The sequence below is a fragment of the Apium graveolens genome, chromosome 4 (assembly GCF_009905375.1).
Source record: "Apium graveolens cultivar Ventura chromosome 4, ASM990537v1, whole genome shotgun sequence".
NCBI lineage: Eukaryota > Viridiplantae > Streptophyta > Magnoliopsida > Apiales > Apiaceae > Apium > Apium graveolens.
The window spans coordinates 56,390,843-56,413,407 of record NC_133650.1 but is presented as its reverse complement, the minus strand read 5'-3'; the positions used below and the strand labels follow the sequence as shown (position 1 = coordinate 56,413,407).

At 34.4% G+C, this 22,565-nt stretch overlaps 1 protein-coding gene and 1 pseudogene across 1 annotated transcript; one reads left to right on the top strand and one right to left on the bottom strand.

The window, feature by feature from the left end:
* LOC141718560 (enolase 1, chloroplastic-like) overlaps window positions 1-17,417 on the top strand; it is a 99,336-nt pseudogene extending 81,919 nt beyond the window's left edge.
* A 3,410-nt stretch (window positions 17,418-20,827) lies between these two features.
* LOC141718559 (uncharacterized) lies at window positions 20,828-21,333 on the bottom strand. The gene is made up of 2 exons (XM_074520941.1): window positions 21,232-21,333; window positions 20,828-21,142 (listed from the first exon to the last, which is right to left on the bottom strand). The coding sequence occupies exons 1-2, from the start codon at window positions 21,331-21,333 to the stop codon at window positions 20,828-20,830; spliced, it is 417 nt and encodes a 138-aa protein (XP_074377042.1).
* Between the last annotated feature and the right edge of the window lie 1,232 nt (window positions 21,334-22,565).

Genomic DNA, 22,565 nt, shown 5'->3' with positions numbered 1-22,565 from the left:
CTATCTTCTTTCCTTTAATCAGCTACTGTCCTTATCTGATTGTCCTTCAACACTTAAGTTCTGATATCTATCTTCTGATGATTATCTCCTGATAATATAAGTACTGATATCCTTAAGTCCTGACTTCCAGTATAAGTACTGATCAACAGTTAAGTACTGATCTATCCTGTTCACACAAGATCTGAAAGCTAAACATAAGACATATTAGCCATGACATTATCAAATATATCTAACAATCTCCCCCAACTTGTAAATTAACAAAATATACAAGTTAAACAGATATTTGATGATGTCAAAAACATTAAGTACAAATGCATGAGAAATAGACTAGATAACTACAACTTATAGTCCTTAAAGTTTTACCAATTTCAACTTCTGATAACAACTTCAATCTGCATAAATATCAGAATTTAAGCAGTTGTAGATCTTCGACTTGGCTTCATCATCTTCTGATCTCTCTGATGTCAGGAGTTGTTCTGAGATAGTTCTTCAACAAACATTTCTCAGCATATCTTAATTCATCAATTATTCTCCTTTTAACACCTTTAAGCTCTGCAGTATCTTCACCAGTTTGAAAGATTGCAGCTCTGAGATCATTAATCTTTGCTTTCCTTAACTCCTGGTCTAGTCTTATGACATAAGCTTTGTCAGATTCAAGATTGAATTCAAGTCCCTTAATACCAAGATACGTTCTGATCTGTGCAGTATTAGGCTTCATATCAACAATATCCCCATTGTGATCTCTGTACTTTGGAACATATCTGCTGTCAGACTTAACAGAATAAAGCCTTTTCTGTCTCTGAATCTGTTCTTTTAAGTAGTTTGCAGCAGTCTCTGTTATTCTGTCATCCACTTGAAGTAAGAAAAGTACATGCTCCAATTCTTCAAAATACTTCAAAGGAATGGCATTTTGTCTTATATGATAAACCCTACCATCTGTCATGAAATACAACATGATGTATTCTTTCAAGTAGGTATGGTAAACCATCTGTACAGATTCTAGTTGATTCAATCTCTCAGGAGTTGCTCCAATACCTGGTTCACTCAAGGAAGTTGGATCATCGGTAGTGTTGTGTACTCTTCTTTCATCAGCACTTCCCAATCCAGTTTTATCTCTAGCTTCCTTTCCAGTAACTACTCTTGCTTCAAAACCACTTGGAGTAGTCTTCAAAGATTGAGTCTGTTTTGCTTTAGTGAATCCTGGTAGGAGTGTTTTAGATCTATTTTCTGATATCAAGTTAACTTGAGCACTGTCAGAGGTTACTTGCTTCTTCTGAATATCAGAACTTACAATTTCTTGACTCTGAACAACTTGAGCCATGTCAGAGGTTGTTTTAAGAACTTTTCTTGAAGTCAGAGCAAGATCATCTTTTCCATCAGTAATTTCTTCTTCCTCAGGAGGTACATAAGGCTTGATAGGTTCACCAACCTTTTCTTTACCCTTGGATCTTGGATCTATCTGTGGTTGTGATCTAGCCAAAGTTTCTTCAGTATGTATCCTTTCTTTGATCACAATGCCTTTAGGTTTTGGAAGTAACTTTTTTACCAGAAGCTTCAGATTTAGATGTGACTTTCTCTGATTTAAGTCTGGCTTCTTCTTCCTTTAAACTTTCCAAGTCCATCCCTGGATTTTCTTGAAGAAATAACTGTCTTGACAATTCCACATCAAGATCTAGAAGTTCATCAGAACTTATCCTTTTACCAGCAGCAGAACTTATTCTTTTCCCAGTATCAGAACTTGTTCTGTGACTAGCTTGTCTTGATGTAAACCTTCTACCTTGACTATGACCACTACCCATTTCAGAGTTTCCTTGGTCATCTTTTCCATCATCCTTTCCTTGCAGTGTCTTGTTGGCTTTGCATTTGGACTTAATTACCTTCTCCCCCTTTTTGGCATCAGCAGGTAATAAAAGAGAGATAAGTAGTTCCACCGAGGTCTGGATTTCAGTAAGTTGCGATTGCTGAGAAGCTTGATTTGTCAGGAATTTGATCAATCTGAGCTTGTTGCTTCTCTTGAGTTTTCTCAATATAAGCAACCCTGTCAATGGTAGGTTGGAAGAACTTTTTCTTATCAATTTTCCAAACTTGTTCCTGTTTGATAAAGTTCTCCTGAATCTTGTGTAGCTCTGCATGAGTGTTGGAATGAAGACCTTGTAGATGTTTAGTACTCAATGCAGTGACTCTAAGCTGGGTTTTAAAATCATCAGAATGTAACATTTCATCAGCTTTAGTCAAGTGCTCAGCAAGATGTAAAGCATTTGGAACACATGAAACTGAGTTCCATTCCTTAGTCCACTCCTGACCTGCAGGAGTTTCACTCCAAGGTACTGGTGCATCCCTGATAACAAACTCCTTTACCAGTTCAGACTTAGGAAGAGTCAGTGGAGGAGTATGTCCTGAAGGACCTGCTTCATCAGCATCTACAGTTGTAGCAGCCTCACCAGTATCTCCAACATTTGCAGCATCAGAACTTAGAGAATCAGTATCTTCTGATAAGACAACAGTGTGAGTAGCAATGGAGGCTTCAGCATCCTCTAATTGCTGATCTGATACTAAGTTCTGATCAACAGCCATATCCTGATGCTCACCTAAAATCTGATCATCAGCATCTTGATGCAGAGAAGGTGTTAGTGATAACTCAGGAGTTTGAACAGCATCAGTAACAGGTGTTGTGGAAGGATTATTTGCTGTTGGAGCTTCTAAGAAAAGTATTTCAGGCACAACCAGGTTCTGAATATCAATTTCAGCACTTGTGCCTGGATCAACAAGAGACACAGAAGGTGAATTAGCCTTGTCAGATACAGGTTCCTGAGATGGAGTTGATGGAGAAGAAGTGACTGGAGCAAATTCCTTGTCTTGTGAGATCAGAGATTCCTGATCCCCTTCCTTAGCTGCTTCCTCCTCATCATCTGAAACTGGCCTTTGTGCCCTCTGTTTCTTGTACTTCCTTGTTGATTTGGATTCCTTGGGAGTTTCAGGAACCGTCATACGTCTAAGCCTCTTGAGAAGCCTAGAACCCCCAATTGCAGAATCCTTCTGAGAAGTTGCCTTCTCAGCTTCATTTACCACAGGTTCTGAAGAGGGAATCTGATCCTCAGAATCTGATTCATCTCTCAAAGTAATGCTTCTCCTCTTTTGAGGTGTTTGAAGAACAGTCTTTGTTCTCTTTGGCTTAGAGGATGTAGGCTTCACAGTAGGTGCTGAAGAAGAAGGTTGAGCAGTCTGTGAAGTGGAGAGATAGGATTTGAGATAAGTTCTGAGGGTAGGTTGAGTAGAATGAGAGGTAGGTACTGAGGTTGATGGATTTTGGTTATGGTGAGTTGGTTGAACATTTGAGTAAACAGATTTGTAAGTAGCAGGATCAGCATTTACCAGAATCTGTTTCACAGACTGAGGAATCTGTAATTGTCTCACCATTGATTTCTTTGTGTCAGCATTTATCAGGTCGTTAAAGTACCTTTTTGCAACCTTAAAAGGTGGGGTTTGAGTGCTGACTAACTGGGGTTCAGCAGTACAATACGTATAAATAAGTTGACAGAATCTAGCAAAATAAACAACATCTCGATCCTCTGTCATCCTATCCCCAATAAAACCAATTATTCCAGTTGCAAAATCAAAATGAGTTTGATGGATAATAGCATACCCGATGTGCTGACTCAGAATTGGGATGGCATCAAAATTTGAACACTTGTTGCCAAAAGCCTTGGTGATGCAATCGAAGAAGAAACTCCATTCTCTTCTGATATTAGCCCGTTTCAACTGTCCAAGTTTCGTCAGACTCTTTTCATATCCCAAATCAGTCATTAACCCCCGAAGTTCTGATTCCTCTGGTATAGAGAAGGTACAATCTTCTGGAAGATGTAATGCTCTTCGTACTGTACCAGGAGTGACTACATAGGATGAATCACCCACTTGGAAGATAATACTGGGAGTTCCTCGTTTACCACCATCATCAAAAACTCCAGTCCTCCAGAACCGCAGAACTTGTTGACTTGAAAATAATTCAGGCTGAGTTAAGGCGTACCCAACCTCACTATGTGCAAGAAGATCTTGCACAAAGTGCAATTCAGATGGAGCTTCAGCATGATCAAGAATTGCAGCATAGTTGTTTGGAACAAACTTTGCTCCATCAATGATTAAATCCTTTGGTGCCATGTGAAAAAATATTGAGATTCAAGTATGCCTGTTAGGTGTTTGAGATAATGTCTGTATGAAAAACCAACGTGAGAAAGAATGAGAAATAGAGTAAAAGTAAGAAGAGAGATAAAGTATAAAGAAAATAAAAGATTAAAGAAATCTTCTCTCTGTTGTTCTTATACTCTGAAAAAAAATGTTACCGTTGGACACCTGTCAGACATGCAGTAATAACGGATAGTTACTGGGCTCGAGAAAACAGGAATGATTACTTACCCAGTTGCCTTGTTTCAAGGAAAAACCGTTCCATTTATCAAGAGACACAGTTTTAATTCAAAATTTAAACCGTTAGCACTGATTGAATTATTTTTCACTGCAACATTAATATTCTGAAAATGAATCATGTTAAAAATGACCGAGATAATTTCGATGAATAAGTGCTGACAGAGAATCAGAACTTAAATGAAGACAAAATTTAAATGGTCATCAGAATATCAAGCAGGATTTAACAACACAAGATAAAATAACTCAGAGACAAAATCTTGAAGTAAAAACAGTTTTCATTAATATATCAAGTCAATACATATATGAAATAGAAATTACATCAATACAAGATTTTCCCTAAGCTTCTAATCCTAACGTCAACAGCTTTAGTCCTAGCTAAGAAGCCTGACAAAGCTGAGGATGAAGAAGAACAGGAAGAAGACGAGATTAAGTCATCTTCCTCTTCCTATCTTCGACGAACAAGATGGCGAGTCGTATGATTCGCTCTTGCTGACGGATAGCTTCCCGCCTTTCCTCCTCCAGGCGCTCCAGATGGCGATGATAATCCATCTCGAAGAATAGAAGGTGAGCCAGCACCTCCTGTGGGACAGAAGTCCCAGATCTCCTCAGGAATGGCTGTTATATGCCACTCCTGCTGCCAGTCGGCACAACTGAGCTCCATTGTGAAGGTTTGTGTGTTCAAAAACATGTTGTATCGAACCATTGTGTTTTTGACAGAAGAAGGAGGATAAGTGTGTGAGAAGAATGTGATGGAAAGACTGATGTGAAGTGGTTGTTTATATAGGCAAAAGAATGCCAAGAGACGCAAAGATATTTAATGCTGACAGGTAGAATTAATTCTACCTCGTCTCCCTAGACTTTGAAAAAGAATAACAGTCATTGGAAAGAGGAATCATGGTCTAGACCGCACAAGACACAAGAAACAGTGGACTGTTCAAGTACAAAACCATTAATCCTAATCATAGTGACTATTAATCTTCCACTTCAACATATGCGAGTACAAACTGAGACTGTTATTAAATTTCATTCAAAGATAAGCCAAGTAAAGGATTAGACTGAGAAATCAGAACTTAGACCTATACCAGAACTTAACAGTCATCAGAACATAATTTCTTAACTCGAAAAAGGAATGCTCATCTTAGTAAATCCTCATACAAGTTCTTAGTTATGAACGTCAGAACTGAATCATCAGAACGTGTAACTAGAACTTGTCCTCAGAATTTGTGCAAAAATGACACAATGACTGTTTATCTACAATAACATAGACCACCACAGAAATTTTCATCATTCAGATGGAGTGATTAGTGTGTGCATTAAGCTAAATAACAGACAAAGAGTAAAGTCTGATTCACTTCAGTACATCTTAGAAATAAGGCATAACTAAAATTTTGCTAAAGAGCTGTCATTATCCTGAAACCTACTGATGAATGAGTTCATGCTTGAGGCCACCTCAACTGTTTTGTGCTAATTTTATGCATCTTTTGAAATTCTATTTTACAGTGGCTTCTCAGTGTAAGTGAGTCACGACTGTTTATCAGAATTTATGCTATTATCAGAGTATTTCTCCAGTAATCATAGAGTGTGAAAAGTCACCAAGAAAATATTTTGCTTTTCTAATGCATATTTACTTAATACCAGCAATGCACTTGGGTCGTCCCTTTCACATTTTTACTCTAGATCTCAAAGGAGTACCTGATTTTATTCTTTAATCTTTTTGCTTTTTCTTTTGATAAGAGAGGTCTATCAGCACTTAGTGCACTCAGCAGTTTTACTAGTATCAGAACTTAACAGATGAGTAGCATTATTCTAATTTGTGACTTAGTAATAAGATATACAAAGTAAACTTAACTAAGCTCAATTATCAGAATTTGCTAGTGTCATAAGATTTCCACTGAAATAATTACTTCTTCCATGGAATCATTTGTTTATTGAAGACTACTAGGTCAGTATCTAGCACAGTTATCCTCATAGGATTGAATAGGTACTAGAACAAACATATCACTTATCAGAGTTTAGAAACATATATCAGACAACAGTCAGTACTTAAAGACATTTATCAATTAAGCACAGAATACACAATGAGATTAATTCTGTAAATACTGAGCATAAAGTCTGATAACACAGAACAAGTCTAAGCAGATTTAAAGAAAGAACCTGAAACCATTCCAAGTTCATTTACCAATCTTGTAAAAGTAGCTTCACATAATGGTTTTGTGAAGATATCTGCCAACTGTTGATCTGTGGGAACAAAATGCAATTCCACTGTACCTTCATCCACATGTTCCCTGATGAAGTGGTACCTGATGCTGATGTGCTTTGTCATTGAGTGTTGAACTGGATTACCTGTCATAGCAATAGCACTTTGATTATCACAGTAAATAGGGATTTTGAAATATGTTAACCCATAATCCAGTAACTGATTCTTCATCCAAAGAATCTGTGCACAACAGCTTCCTGCAGCAATATACTCTGCTTCTGCAGTTGATGTGGAAATTGACTTTTGTTTCTTGCTGTACCAAGAAACCAATCTGCCTCCAAGAAATTGGCAGCTTCCACTTGTGCTTTTCCTGTCAATTTTGCAACCTGCAAAATCTGCATCTGAGTAACCTATTAGTTTAAAATCTGATTCTCTAGGATACCATAATCCCAGAGCAGCTGTTCCTTTAAGATACTTAAAGATTCTTTTTACAGCTGTTAAGTGAGGTTCTCTTGGATCTGCTTGAAATCTTGCACAAAGACAGGTAGCATACATGATATCAGGTCTACTAGCAGTTAGATAGAGTAGAGAGCCAATCATACCTCTGTAGTCAGTAATATCTACTGATTTACCGGTATCCTTATCCAGTTTTGTTGCAGTGGCCATTGGAGTGGATGCACTTGAACAATCTTGCATTCCAAATTTCTTTAGCAAGTTTCTGGTGTACTTGGTTTGACAAATAAAAGTGCCTTCCTCATTCTGCTTGACTTGAAGGCCCAGAAAATAGCTAAGTTCCCCCATCATACTCATCTGATATCTTGACTGCATTAGTTTGGCAAACTTCTTGCAAAGTTTGTCATTTGTAGATCCAAAAATGATATCATCAACATAAATCTGGACCAGAAGTAAGTCCTTTCCATGGTTGAGGTAGAACAGTGTTTTGTCTATTGTTCCTCTGTTGAATCCACTTTCCAGAAGAAACTGAGCTAAAGTCTCATACCATGCTCTAGGAGCTTGCTTAAGTCCATAAAGTGCTTTATCAAGCCTGTAGACATAATCTGAATGTTTGGTATCTACAAAACCTGGAGGTTGTTCAACATATACCTCTTCCTCCAATTCTCCATTGAGAAAAGCACTTTTCACATCCATTTGAAAGACAGTAAACTTTTTGTGAGCAGCATAAGCCAAAAATATCCTTATGGCTTCTAACCTAGCAACTGGTGCAAATGTTTCATCATAATCAATTCCCTCCTGTTGAGAATATCCTTTTGCAACCAGCCTTGCCTTATTCCTTGTAATTATGCCATCACTGTCAGTTTTGTTTCTGAATACCCACTTTGTACCAACAACAGATCTATTCTTTGGTCTTGGCACTAGGGTCCAGACTTTGTTTCTTTCAAATTCATTCAACTCTTCCTGCATTGCTTGCACCCAATCAGCATCTTGAAGAGCTTCTTCTACTTTCTTTGGCTCAGTCTGAGAGAGAAAAGAATTGTATAGACACTCATTTGAAGTACCTGTTCTAGTTCTGACACCTGCATCAGGATTTCCAATTATCAAATCAGGTGTATGTGATTTTGTCCACTTCCTTGCAGATGGAATGTTTTCTCTAGAACTGGATGCTCCCCCATGATCCATGCTATCTTCATTTTCATTTTCTGATGCTCCCCCTGAAACTATGCTCTCTGAGTTGGATTCTTCAGTATTTAGATTTTCAGCACTATCAGAACTTGGCTTATCAGAACTTGACGAATCAGAACTTGAAGAGCCAGATGCATGTTCTGATGTTTCTTGAGATGTGGTAGGATCTTGAGTATGCTCCCCCTGCATAGGTGCATCTTCCTTTAACGTAGTCACCACAGTTTCAATAACATCAGAGTTTAATCCGTCAGAGTTTGTAGTATCAGGACTTAGACTGTCAGGTTTTTCAGTATCAGAATATGAGTCTTCATTTTCAAATCTCAGCTGATCATGGTCAACGAAATCTTTAAGACCAGTGATCTTCTTAGTCATCAAAAGAGACATTGATAGATTCCATGACCACTTTTGTTCTCAAATTATAGACTCTGAAGGCTTTTGTGGAAAGTGGATATCCAACAAAGATTCCTTCATCAGCTTTTAGATCAAACTTTGATAGCTGTTCAGGATGAGTCTTGAGAACAAAACACTTGCATCCAAATACATGAAAATATTTCAGATTTGGCTTCTTTTTCTTCACCATCTCATATGGTGTTTTTCCATGCTTGTTAATGAGTGTTGCATTTTGAGTAAAACAAGCAGTCTGCACAGCTTCAGCCCAGAAATAGGTTGGAAGCTTTGCTTCTTCAAGCATTGTACGTGCAGCTTCAATGAGAGTTCTATTCTTCCTTTCAACAACTCCATTTTGCTGTGGAGTTCCAGGAGCAGAAAATTCCTGCTTTATTCCATGGCTTTTGCAGAACTCTTCCATTATCAAATTCTTGAACTCAGTGCCATTATCACTCCTTAAAATTTTCACAGAATCTTTGACCATTTTATCCAGCTGTTTGACATGATCAATCAAGATAGATGCAGTTTCACTTTTTGTGTGCAAGAAATACACCCATGTGTATCTGGTGAACTCATCCACTATGACCAACGCATACTTCTTCTTTGCAATAGACATGACATTTACCAGACCAAATAGATCAACATGTATAAGATGATAAGGCTCAAGAATTGATGATTCAGTCTTGCTCTTGAATGAAGATTTTCTTTGTTTGGCTTTCTGACATGAATCACAAAGACCATCAGGAGCAAATACTGTGTTTGGCAATCCTCTCACAAGATCTTTCTTGACCAGTTCATTTATATTGTTGAAATTTAAATGAGAGAGTTTCTTATGCCAATTCCAGCTTTCTTCAATTGATGCTCTACTTAACAGACAGATTGCAGAGCCATCAGTACTTGTTGAAAGCTTAGCTTCATAAATGTTACCACGTCTATATCCTTTCATAACAACTTTGCCTTTAGATTTACTCACAATTTCACAGTGTTCTTCAAAGAAATCAACATGATAACCTCTGTCACAGATTTGACTTATACTCAGAAGGTTGTGTTTAAGTCCTGAGACCAGAGCTACTTCTTTAATGATGACATTCCCAAGATTGATATTGCCATATCCCAATGTTTTTCCAATGTTGCCATCTCCATAAGAAACACTTGGGCCAGCTTTCTCCACAAAGTCTGATAGCAGGGCCTTATTTCCAGTCATATGACTTGAACATCCACTGTCCAGAACTAGAATATTTTTCCTGTTGCCCTGCAATCATAAAGACCACTAATTATTAGTTTTAAGGACCCAGACTTGCTTGGATCCTTTGGTCTTATTAAGTTTGTTAACATTTGCAGCAGATTTAGCATCAGAGTTTATGTTAACATTTTTCTTATCAGAATTTACATTATCAGACTTTGAATCAGAATTTATACTAGAAGGAACAATGGAAACTTTCTTCAAAGAAGGTTTTATTTGATAATAATCATAGTACAGACTATGATATTCCTTACAAGTATAAATGGAATGCCATAAACTACCACAATGAAAACAAGGATTTTGTGGTTTGTATCTAACTGACTGACTCTTAACTCCTGATTTCGAAGGTAAGGAGTTAATATTCTTATTTTTCCTGCAAAAAGAAGCCAGATGGTTAGAACTTCCACAGTTATGACATGTTTTCCTAGGTGCATTAGGAACAGGTTTATAATCATTGCTTTTATTCACACCTTCCTTTCCATTCCTATTTTTCCTAGGTGATTTTACCTTGTTTGCATTCTTGACATCTTTCAGCTTATGCTTAAGCTGCTTCTTTGTCATTAAGCCTATGTTTACTTCAGCTGTCTTTTCCTGTTTTAGTTTGTCAGAAGTTAATTCCTCTTTAACTTCTGATTTCTCATTATCAGACTTTACAGTTACAAACTTAACAGGTTTTAACTTTGGCTTTTGCTTAACAACAGGCTTAATTTCTTCAGTTCCTTTATCATTCTTATTTTCTCCATAACCTAAGCCTTCTTTCCAATTTTCACTACTTAGCAAATTTTGAGTTGTTCTGCCAGAGTTAGTCCAAGTCCTGATTATCTCTCTTTCCTTTTCTAACTCAGTTTTTAGAGATTCATTCATTTTTAGCACTTCATCCCTAACATAAAAAGCATCATCTCTATCCTTCTGAGTTTGATGGAATATGACTAACTCTTTTTCTAAGAAATCATTTCTTTTCTTATATGCAAGATTTTCAGAAGTTAATCTTTCACATGTTAAAGTTTGATCTCTATAGCTAACAAACATGGTTTTAAGATATCTTCTCAACTCATTAATATCATCAGTATGAAAAGCATAAGTAGTCTGAGGTACCTTTGTTTCAGCAGCTTCAGAACTGCTCTCAGCACTTTCTTTATCAGCATTTGCCATTAATGCATAGTTCTCCTCACTTTCAGAGTCTGAGGTGTCTGTCCAGCTTTTCTGCTTTGTGACAAGAGCCTTGCCTTTGTCACCCTTTACCTTCTTGCAGTCAGGAGATATGTGGCCTTTCTCACCACAGTTATAGCATTTAACATTGGTGTAATCTCCTCTATCAGACTTTCCTCCTCTTCCTTCAGATCTTCTGAAATTCTTCTTATCAGAACTTATGCTTTTCCTGGGAAACTTCTTTCCCTTCCTGAACTTCCTGTATGCAATCTTTGTGATTCCTTTCACCATAAGAGCACACAGTTTCATCATCTCCTCATCAGCATCAGTCTCAGGCAAGCTTTCAGAATCTGAGTCATCATCACTCTCAGAACTTGATGACTCAGTATCAGACTTTATGAAAAGAGCTTTACCCTTGTCTTTCTTTGAGGAAGCTGCTTTGGGGAATTCTTCTTCAGCCTTAAGAGCAACTGTCCTTGACTTTCCTCTTTTCCTCTTGCTTCTTTGTTCCATCTCCAGCTCGTGTGTCTTGAGCATTCCATAGATTTCGTCAAGAGTTGTTTCATCAAGATTGTAGTTGTCTCTTATTGTCGTTGCCTTCAAATCCCAGCATTCAGGAAGAGCTAACAGGAACTTAAGGTTTGAATCTTCAAGATCATACTCTTTATCAACCAATGACAAATCATTCAAAAGTTTGACAAATCTATCATATAAATCATTCAATGACTCATTAGTCTTTGAGTCAAAGTGTTCATACTCTTGAGTGAGTATTATCTTCCTGTTCTTCTTAATTGTGTCAGTTCCCTGACATCTTGTTTCCAGAGCATCCCATATCTCCTTAGCAGTCTTGCAGTTGATTACCCTGTTTGACATTACATTATCAATGGCACTATGCAGTAAGTGTCGTACCTTAGCATCCTTAGCAATTGATGCTATGTCCTCAGCAGTATAATCACTCTTCTCCTTTGGTACGGTCGTTGCTGCTTCACCTGCAACTGCAACAGCGAGTTTGGTTGGTTTGTGAGGACCTTCCTTGATTCTATCCAGGTATTCTGGATCTGTTGCTTCCAGGAACATGGTCATCCTTACCTTCCATATGGGATATTCAGATGGTCTCAGTATGGGGACTCTGATGGTCTCATACCGACTCTGAATTTGTGTCTTTGGTGGTTCCTCAGTTGTGGTAGGCTTAGTTGGAGTTTCTTTGTCCGACATGATTGTGTTTGGATCTTTAACTGTATGTAAGTTAACAGATAGGCTCTGATACCAATTGTTAGGTCACACACACACTGTAGAGGGGGTGAATACAGTGTATAGTACACTCAAATCGAACAGAAAACAAACAGTGTTTATATACTACACAGTTACAAGATAATCGCTAATTGATATGGAATATAATTCTGCTTCCTAAAATATATCAATCAGATATCTTCTATTCCAAGTATTCCATTCTTCACGGAATTACTTCTTCATGCATATCTCTTCTTATGTTTTATCTCTATCTTCTTTCCTTTAATCAGCTACTGTCCTTATCTGATTGTCCTTCAGCACTTAAGTTCTGATATCTATCTTCTGATGATTATCTCCTGATAATATAAGTACTGATATCCTTAAGTCCTGACTTCCAGTATAAGTACTGATCAACAGTTAAGTACTGATCTATCCTGTTCACACAAGATCTGAAAGCTAAACATAAGACATATTAGCCATGACATTATCAAATATATCTAACAGACATTTTTCTAGAATTTTCCTGATTTATGAAGTTCTGCTAAATCATTTATTGCTCTTTTAACCCCTATAGTCATTTTCGGTTTCGATTTGCTTATATCCATTAATATAGGTTCTTTAGCTCTTCCTATTACTGTTATAGGTACTATCTCTGGTTCTTCTGTTTCGTCTTTAATTATTTTATTTTCTTTATTTTGTTCTAAACTATTTTGTATAATGGTTAACTTATCTAATATTTGTTTAAAGATTGGGATTTCTGACATATTCCATAATGCTGTTATTTCTTCCTTAATTATTTTTCTATTAATTTCTTGATTTTCTTCCATCTTTTTTAATATAGTGTTTGAACTTTCTTTTATAAATATTTCGTTCCAAATATCTTTTATTTGGTTTTCAGTATTATTCATATTTATAAACTCGTTTTCTCCATTCTCCTTCAATTATCCATGTTTTTCTTTTATTACCTTTTATTTTCTCTAATTCTTTTACTTCTTCCTCTAGTTTTTCTTTTTCTTTTAAGTATTGTAGTTCTTTTTCTTGAGACATAATTAATGTTTATTTTATTATCTTATTAATAGTTTCTATTTCATCTTTCTTCTCGTTTATCTCCTTTTCAGGGTTCATATCCTGTCTATAAATCTTAATTTATTCAGATCATTTATTTCTATTCCTTCATTCGTTATATTATATATTATTTCATTTAAGAAATCCATTCCTAATAATAGTTGATAACTAACGTCATTTTCTATCACTCCTAGACTTATATTATATTCTAAGTCTAAAAACGTTAATCTTAATTTTATACATTTTGTTATTATTGTTTCTCTCGAACTATTTGGTTCAGTTATTATTTGGGGTTCTATTTCCTCACATTTGTTTGAGTCAACTTCAGTTATATGTATTTGACTTTTTGTTGCTCCAATATTTATTTCTGTTATGACTTATTTGGCAAATATTCCATTAATTATTATTATTTTTATTCTTAATTTATCTGATTCATAACACGGTAATTTTATTAAATCTAATTTTCTACTGGTCATACTCATTGATCTAACTAATTTTATAAGGTTTTGTTCTCTTCTAAAACTTAATCTAGATCCTTCCAATATTGGTTTAATTCTTTGTGTTGGAATTATTTGTCTATTACTAAAGTCTATTGTAAATTCTTCTGGGATTGTTATTTGAGATTCTTCTTTATGTTCAATTTTTTCTAATATATCATTATATAATTTTGGTACTATTATTCCTAATTCCGTTTGTTTCTTTACATGATGGTTTCCAGTCATAGCATATACTATTTTAGTTTCTATACTAATTACTTTACTTCCCTTTTGCATTTTTATTCCATCTAATTTATAATATAATGTTAAAGATCTTTCTTTATTTTCATCTCTTAATGATATGCTAAAATCAGGTTGTATTATAAATTTTAATTTCTGATATATTAAGTTTCCTTTTACTACTGCTATTAATGAATCTTGTATATTTCCTATTATTCTATCGTCTAGTACATATATCTGTATAGGAGTATCAATATTTTTCTGAAAATATGCTTTTATTGTAAATTCTATTGCTCCAAAATAAATATTTTTTAGTTTATTTGCTTCTTTTTGTTTTAATTTAGATAGTTTTCTTTTTATCAAACCATCTGTTATTAAATTTATTTTTGCTTTTTCATTTATCGTATCTATGTCTATTACATTTTCATGTTTTTGAGCTATATATCTAACTTCTTTATTTCTTTCAAAATATGATGTTTTGATTATCTTTTTTATTGTTAGTTCTTCTGTTTTACTTTAGATTTGATTATATATATCCGGTTTAAAACTTAGAGTTTGTGATGTTCCTTCTTCGTATTCATCCATTTGATAATATACATCTTGTTTTTCACTTGATTTTTCCAATGACATTTTTTTCAAACTGTATTATCATCCAGTTATATTACTTGATAAAATTATTTTTTTAAGTCCTTGTATTCTTAGTTTATTATTTCTAAATGTTTTTATCATATTTCCAAGTTGTTGATAACATCTTATTATTTCATCCCTATTTTCTCTTGTCCATTCAATTTCATTTTTTCTTTCTTGCAATTTATCTAGTGCTATTTCTAGTTTTTTCTTGATTTTTTATTAATTCTTTTATTTTTCTATTATTTCTAGTTATTGCATTTGGATCTATCCAATTCATTTTTTAATTTTTTGCCTTAAATCATTTATTAATTTATATTGTTAAGTTAATACTTCTTTTAAGTCTTTTATTTGAATTTCTAAATTAATTTCTTTAATAAATTTTTCTCGTTTTATTAAAAGATTTTCTTCTTCCAGTCTTCTAATTTTTTCATCTCTCTCTTCCAATATTGTTCGTAACCTAGCTATAATATTTAATTTTTCATTTATTATTTGCATACTTATTTTACAACTTTCAATATGTTGATTTATATCTTTATTGAAAGTAAAGTTTTTATCTGCTATCATTTTAATTTTTTCTAACTTATAATCTTCCATAAATCAAATATTTATTTATTTTATTTATATAAATATATTAACTGTCTATATAGATTTTTCTTACATATTTGTTTTGTTTCTTTATTTTCTACTATAAAATAAATTAATAGATTTGCTATTATTTTAGACTTATAACTTTTATTATTATCTCTTAGTCTTTTTGCTGGAGGTCTCATTTAATTTTTATATTTTAATATTGATATTTCGTTTTTTACTATTCATATTACTATTTAATATTCACTATTCATCGGTTACTATTCATTGATTACTATTCATTCCGGAATTTTGAACTTTACTATTATTTGCTACAGTGATTTACTGTTCATCGTCTCGGCCTATTTTCTAGCTCTATACCAGATTGATTGGGGATCGTTTGGGGATCGTTTTCTATATCTGATAACCCTAAAGAGGGAAGGCACACAGATATATAAATCATAAAACATGATTTTATAATTTCTCTACAATCCATAACAATTTACACATAACAGTTATTTCTATATATTTAAGTATCCCATCATATTAATCACATACCAAATAAGCAAAACCATTTAAACAATTATAAAGTTGATGAATCAAGAACAGCTCACCGGAGTCCCTGGTGAATGTTATGCCCTATTTCGACTTCCCCGTCATCTTGGGCTCTGCAACTCCTGGCATCTCAACGGACTATCTACCGTTCCTTGTTTCTTCATCTTTATAATTATTATAATAGTAGATGTTTATTAGGTACTTGATCTATATGAATTTCAGCTTAAATATATATATATAAACTGTATGTTATCTTGTTATAGATTGCAGATGTGAGGTTTTTAACTTGCCATTAATGTATATAGAAAAGAAATTGTATAAGAAAACTCAGAGAGAAAACAACTTAAGCAAGTGATGGATTTTTTAAACTCATAAAAATACTCATGCTTCTTTTGTTACAATTCTCCTTTTTTATAGAAGGAGAGATTTCTCTTACATGATATGCTTTTTCAACATAATATTCTTTTTCTTTCAACTTTTGCAACTTTTTCTTCCGTCTTCTTTTTCTTCTGTCTTCTTTTTTCTTTATATCTTCTTTTTCAACTTTTGCAACTTTTTCTTCTGTCTTCTTTTGCAATTTTTTCTTCTGTCTTCTTTTTCTTCTGTCTTCTTTTGCAACTTTTTCTTCCGTCTTCTTTTTCTTCTGTCTTCTTTTTTCTTTATGTCCTCTTTTTCAACTTTTGCAACTTTTTCTTCTGTCTTCTTTTGCAATTTTTTCTTCCGTCTTCTTTTTCTTCTGTGCCTGCTTTCTCTTTTTATTTCTTCCACTCTTTTTGATGCCTTATGTCTTTTATCTTTTATCTGGGATTCCATAATTTTTGCCTGTTTCTACATAATTTTTGTAAATGATATGGAAACCCACTTGTGCCCTGTATTAATGACCTTTGTTGGCCACCATGATCATTGTTGTTCACTATACTTATTTTTATTTGTTTATTTAAAAATTGTACATTTTTTTGTTGTGCACCTACACAAATTTTATTATTTAATTGTACAAGTTATTATTAAGTATTTAATTTTTATTATTTAATAAAAAAATTTATATTGTTATGTTTTATATATTTTCTTGTAGTATATATTTATTTTTATATTTTAATACTAGTATAGTTTCTTTTAAATATGATTAGATGTTTAACCTTTTAAATTAAGTTCTTAAAAAAATTAATTTCATTATAAAAATCACAACAAATAATATTGGTAAAAATTAATCAAAATACTATAATATAAAGAATAATCGACTAAATATAATGAATGAGTTAAAAAAAAAGTCTCACAAAAATATAATGGTGAGCTGGCACTTTATTGTGTACAAAATATTATGTAGCTAATTCTGTACATGTAGCATTATTCTTTATTTTAAAACATTGATTGGTTAGACAGAGTATGGTGCTTTTGCTCTTTTGTGGCTTCTTAATCTTGCATCTCTTTCTGTACACTGTGCATCTTTTTAGTGCAAGTAATTAACCTGTTATTCATATATCCTGTGTTGCAGCTCCTGCGCATTGAAGATGATCTGGAAATGTTCGTTACGGAGGTGAATCATTCAGATCACCTCAAGGCAATAGAAAGCTTTACATCATGTTTAATGAATATTGGGAAACCCGTATCATGTTCCTAAAGTTCATGAAGTTGTACGCATGTGCCAACATTTTCAAGAAAATTTTGCCACGGTAATGTGGACTATATTTCTGGAGACCCGTGTACCAACAACTATACCAGACACAAGATTTTTAATTTTCCGGGAAGTTCTACCAACAACTAACCATAGCAGGCGATCAGTCAATCATTTCAAATAATTATACCTAAACAACTGGATGACTTTCATAATATAACATCACCTTCCAAACCAGCATAGTCGACTGCAAATCCAACATTTAACAATTTATAATTACACTTACAGTTCCATGATATCAAGATGATTATAGAGTGTAGTAACAAAAACTATGCGATTTGGTTAAACTATATTTGAACTTGCAAGAACAAGTGGCAGGATATTTCATAAAGCTGATTCCGGATGACAAAGAAATTTCTGGCAGCTGATTTTAGCCGAATACTTCAGAACTCAGAAGCATTTATATATATTAAGTATACAGACTATACTTGAAGATTTCTATGATTCCCACCGATTTATGTGTTATCTTAGCACTACAGCCTCCAGGTCACAATTCAGAAATGCCAAGCTGAGGATAATACGGTGAGAACACATGTTTATTGTATAATTATTGTATAATATTAGTGTATTATATTAACTAGTTAATAAGTTATTTTATCTTTTACGCTTGATTTTGCGGTGTTTCTGATTGTGCATATTATTAAGAAGATTTTTCGGAATTTGTCGTTAAATGAGATGAATTAGACCACAAATCAGAATATTGCGATATGTAATCACGAGTCAGCAAGATCGTGGTGAATCGAACGAAAATCTTTTTATAAGGGAAAGCTGTGCAATCATTTGGTCACAAAGATTGTTAATCAATTATGAGATTTTCGTAATTAATGCTAATACGTAGTTTTTTAGTATAAATAGATCCCCTTAGGCTCATCGTATGGAGAACATCTCATCTCATGTGTCTCTCCCCTCTCACACCTCTTGCCACATCTCTCTCTTCATCTTTTTCTTTTAGGGTTTTCATTCCCTTGTAAATATTAGTTTATTATTCAATAAAAGCTTGAAGTTCGTCTCGATTCCTAGTACAAGTTTTTATGTTACTTATATCATGACTGTCTCGTTGATGTCCAACTAAGCCATTTATAAGGGGCAAATGTAGTTGGCTAAAGAGACCCGATAGCATGATATATGCGCTTTAATTGCTACATGTTTATTTTATTGATTATCTCCAATATCGTTTCTATGTAAGTATCTTCACACGTTTCACACAAGTAAAGTTGAGAGTTCGTATAGTTAGGATCCATATGATTTTGAGAGTTGGGTTAATTGATAAAATGAATGTGAATTTTTTTTATGGTTTGGATGAAATTTGATTTGAAGTTATTATATGTCTTTACTCTGAATACTTGTGAATTTATTTACTATTAAAAATACATGTCTATACCATGATATTCGTGTTTAGGCGATTAAACCGGTTCCTTAAATCTTTAAAAGTGATATTTTTAAGTGTTAGTTGATTGTTCTTCTTAGTTTTATAAATTAAAAATTTCCGCGTTTTTCGTGGTTCGACCCGTACTTGCCCATACTCGCGTACGACCGTGCAGTTACGATGTTATTAGTTTCAAATATTTTTTCAATAGGAATAGTCTTTTTTGTAATAATTGACCAACAACATACATAATCAATAATAATATTAATATTATTTAGTCAATACCATACAAATAACAATATAAATAATTAAATTGAACAAATGAGGGTAGGAGGACTCAAACCTGAGACCACTCCCTAAACCAAGGTCACCATGTTTAGTACCCAGTCCTTAAGATTTCAGAAAAAGTATACTCTTAACAATAATAACCTAGAGGAAGGGCTGTAGAATGGCAGTACCTTAGTTTTCCTGCATAGCTAAACTGCATCACTGTTCTGTACTTTGGAAATATGAAAATATCAAATATGAATCTATTGTTGAAGAAGAGGAAGTTCGAATTACTAACTTGAAGGAAATCCATATATTTTGACGTGAACTACACTAGCCCCATGTTTGTTTAATGGTATTAAGCAGGGGATAGGATTATAATCCTTTAAATTTTCCAATCCCATGTTTGTTTTGTAAAAAATTAGTGAAGAGGTATCTAAGGATTATAATCCTTTAAATTATCCTATCCCATGTTTGTTTTGTTGGAGAAGAGGATATGACTATAATCCCATCTAATGCTTGGTGGGAGGAGGTATTGTTTTATCCCCTCCTACAAGTCATTTTTTAAAAGATTATAATCCCCTCATTGTTATCCCATATGAAACAAACATAGGATTAGAAAATTTAAAGGACTATATTACAATCCCAAGTACTATCCCACAAAACAAACATAGGATAAAGTTTTAAAGGATTATATTTCAATCCTACACTTAATCCTTTCAAACAAACTTAGGATAGGATTATTTAATCCATAGGACTAATTTTGATGAGATTAGTTATCCCTGGATTATTATCCCGGGATTAAAATCCCACGAAACAAACATGACCTAGGGGAACATGTGATCCATAGAACTCCTGTTATGAAACCATTTACAATAAGAAATGAACAATGTCTACATCGCTTTGAAACTTCATTTATAAATAAGATAATGCCAGTTGAACGATGAAAAACAACACGATTGAGCTGATTGATTACTTATTAAGATTATTAAAGTTGTGTAATATTGTTTAGTTACCTTCTGATTTGGGTTGCAGGAGACAAATGAAATCCAAATAATGGCAAAGTACTATTTAGTGATCACCTCCAATATTTTCACCCGAACGATTGTACATTGACACAATGTTTATTATTCAGTCTGAACAATTCATGTTTAAACAGCTGATCCATAACTAGAAATTTGTATGCCAGTGGCCCCATTTAAATCCTGTTTAAAAGAGCCAAGTACGCTAATAATATGTCGTAAAATTCAAATACAAGTGTGATTGCAAATGATCATATTCGTCAAGAACATACAATGAGAATGAAGTGTTAATGAGTAGATCAACTAGGGTGATGTAACCAAACAAATCCATTTACAAGTAAACATAATGGAAATAACTGAAATTAAAATCAGGACTGAATTGAATTGAAACTAATGAAGTAAGGACTGAAAGTTTACAAGCAAAAAACAACAAAAGGAAAAGCAAATATGAAATAACACAAGTCTCAAGCCGCCTTCTCCCATGTCTTCCAATTGCTTATATTCCTCCTCTATTCCTTACTGCCACGTGGCTAAGTATTAATGGCTAATGTAGCTAGGCACGTCCCATAATGATATACAAGTACTACAACTCAACGACACCATTTCTAGACTTGAAAAATAAATAATAAATATTATAACAGAACTAATGCAAGGCTGATTAACTCTTTTACAATACTCCTTTCTTCAAACAATCCATGTCCTCATGGATTAAAGTTCGGGTATTGTTCTTGAATCTGCAGAGCATCCTCCCATCTAGCATCTTCCGGAATTGAGTGAGACCACTGGATGAGCCACTGTATCACTGCAGCGTTTCCCCGCTTTACCATCCTTCGCTGTAGTAGCTTTGTTGGGTAGACTAGAAATTGTCCATCCCCTCCCATCCTTGGCAAAGAAGTGTCGACTGTGTATTTGGACCCAATTTTCTTTTTTAAGAGACTAACATGGAATACAGGGTGCACTTGACTCCCAGCTGGCAGTGCCAATTTATAAGCAACCTTTCCCACCTTTTCCACTATCTGGTAGGCACCAAAGAACTTATTATATATTTCAAGTGTTTCCTCACTGCTACAGACAACTTCTTATATGGTTGTAGCTTTAAGAAAACCCAGTCACCAGCCTCAAATGTGGCTTCTGTCCTTTTCTTATTAGCATAATACTCATACTTTTCCTGAGCTGCCTTGATGGCCTCTTTGAGTAGATGATTCATTGCCTCACGTTTGATTTGAAAGATTTCCACCGTATCAACAGAGGTTCTATGAGTTGATGGCACATAGAGTTGTCTGGGATTTACACCTTATAGTGCTTCATAAGGGTTGCGTTTAATTGCACTATTATATAGTGCTTCATAAGGGATGCGTTGAATTGTACCACCATTCCAAGAGTGCTAGCCATTTGGGCCACAACTTTGGTCTCTCACTTACCATAGCTCGTAAGTATTGTTCTAAGCAACGATTTAAGCGTTCTGTTTGGCCATCCGTTTGAGGATGGTATGAAGTACTCATAAGCAGCTGGGTACCCATGGAATTGAACAATTATTTCCAGAAGCTACTTGTAAACAGTTTATCCCTATCAGAAACCATAGATTTTGGCATACCGTGCAGCTTGAATACATTGTCGAGGAACAATTGGGCTACTTGTGTGGCATTAAAGGGATGTGACAAAGCATTAAAATGCCCGACCTTTGTCAACCTATCAATCACGACCATTATACAATCCTTGCCATGAGAAGTAGGTAAACCCTTTACAAAATCTAGAGAGATATCTTCCCAAATCTGTGTTGGTACTGGTAAGGGTTGTAAAAGCCCTTGAGGAAAATGATTACCTGTTTTAATCCTTTGAAACACGTCACATGATTGCACGTACTTGACAACATCGTGTCTCATATTTGGCCAATAGAAAAATTGGGAAATTCTCTTAAGAGTTACTTCCTGACCCGAGTGTCCTCCAGATGGCCCATCATGAAGTTCTCATATAATTTTCTGCCTTACATCTCCTTTATCCCCCACGTAAATTTTTCGTTGTAGCTTGATCAGCCCTTGTGCATATTGGTAATCCTGGAAGGCCTCTTTGTGTTCAGCAATTCCCTGTATGATGGTATGTGCATGAATATCAGATTCATAACTCAGCATTACATCTGATAACCATCCATACTGCACAGTGCTTATAGCACACAACATGTTGTCAGAATCACTTTCATGAAGCCTGGACAAGGCATCTGCCACGATATTTTCCTTTTTTTTCTTATACACTATCTCGAAGTCCAGTCCCAAGAGCTTGGCTAACCATTTTTGTTGCATTAAGGTTGTCATTCTCTGCTCTAACAAATATTTAAGGTTTTGATGATCTGTCCTTATAATGCAAGGGTGGCCTTGAAGATAGCTATGCCATTTCTCCGTTGCTTTCACTATAACAAGCAGCTCCTTTTCATAGGTGGAATAA

Excerpts from the sequence above, each read along its gene's own strand:
- LOC141718559 (XM_074520941.1), bottom strand. The coding sequence starts at position 21,333 with ATGAATCATCTACTCAAAGAGGCCATCAAGGCAGCTCAGGAAAAGTAT. Across the intron at positions 21,143-21,231 it reads CATTTGAGGCTGGTGACTGG|ATAGTGGAAAAGGTGGGAAA; the intron begins GTTTTCTTAAAG and ends GGTGCCTACCAG.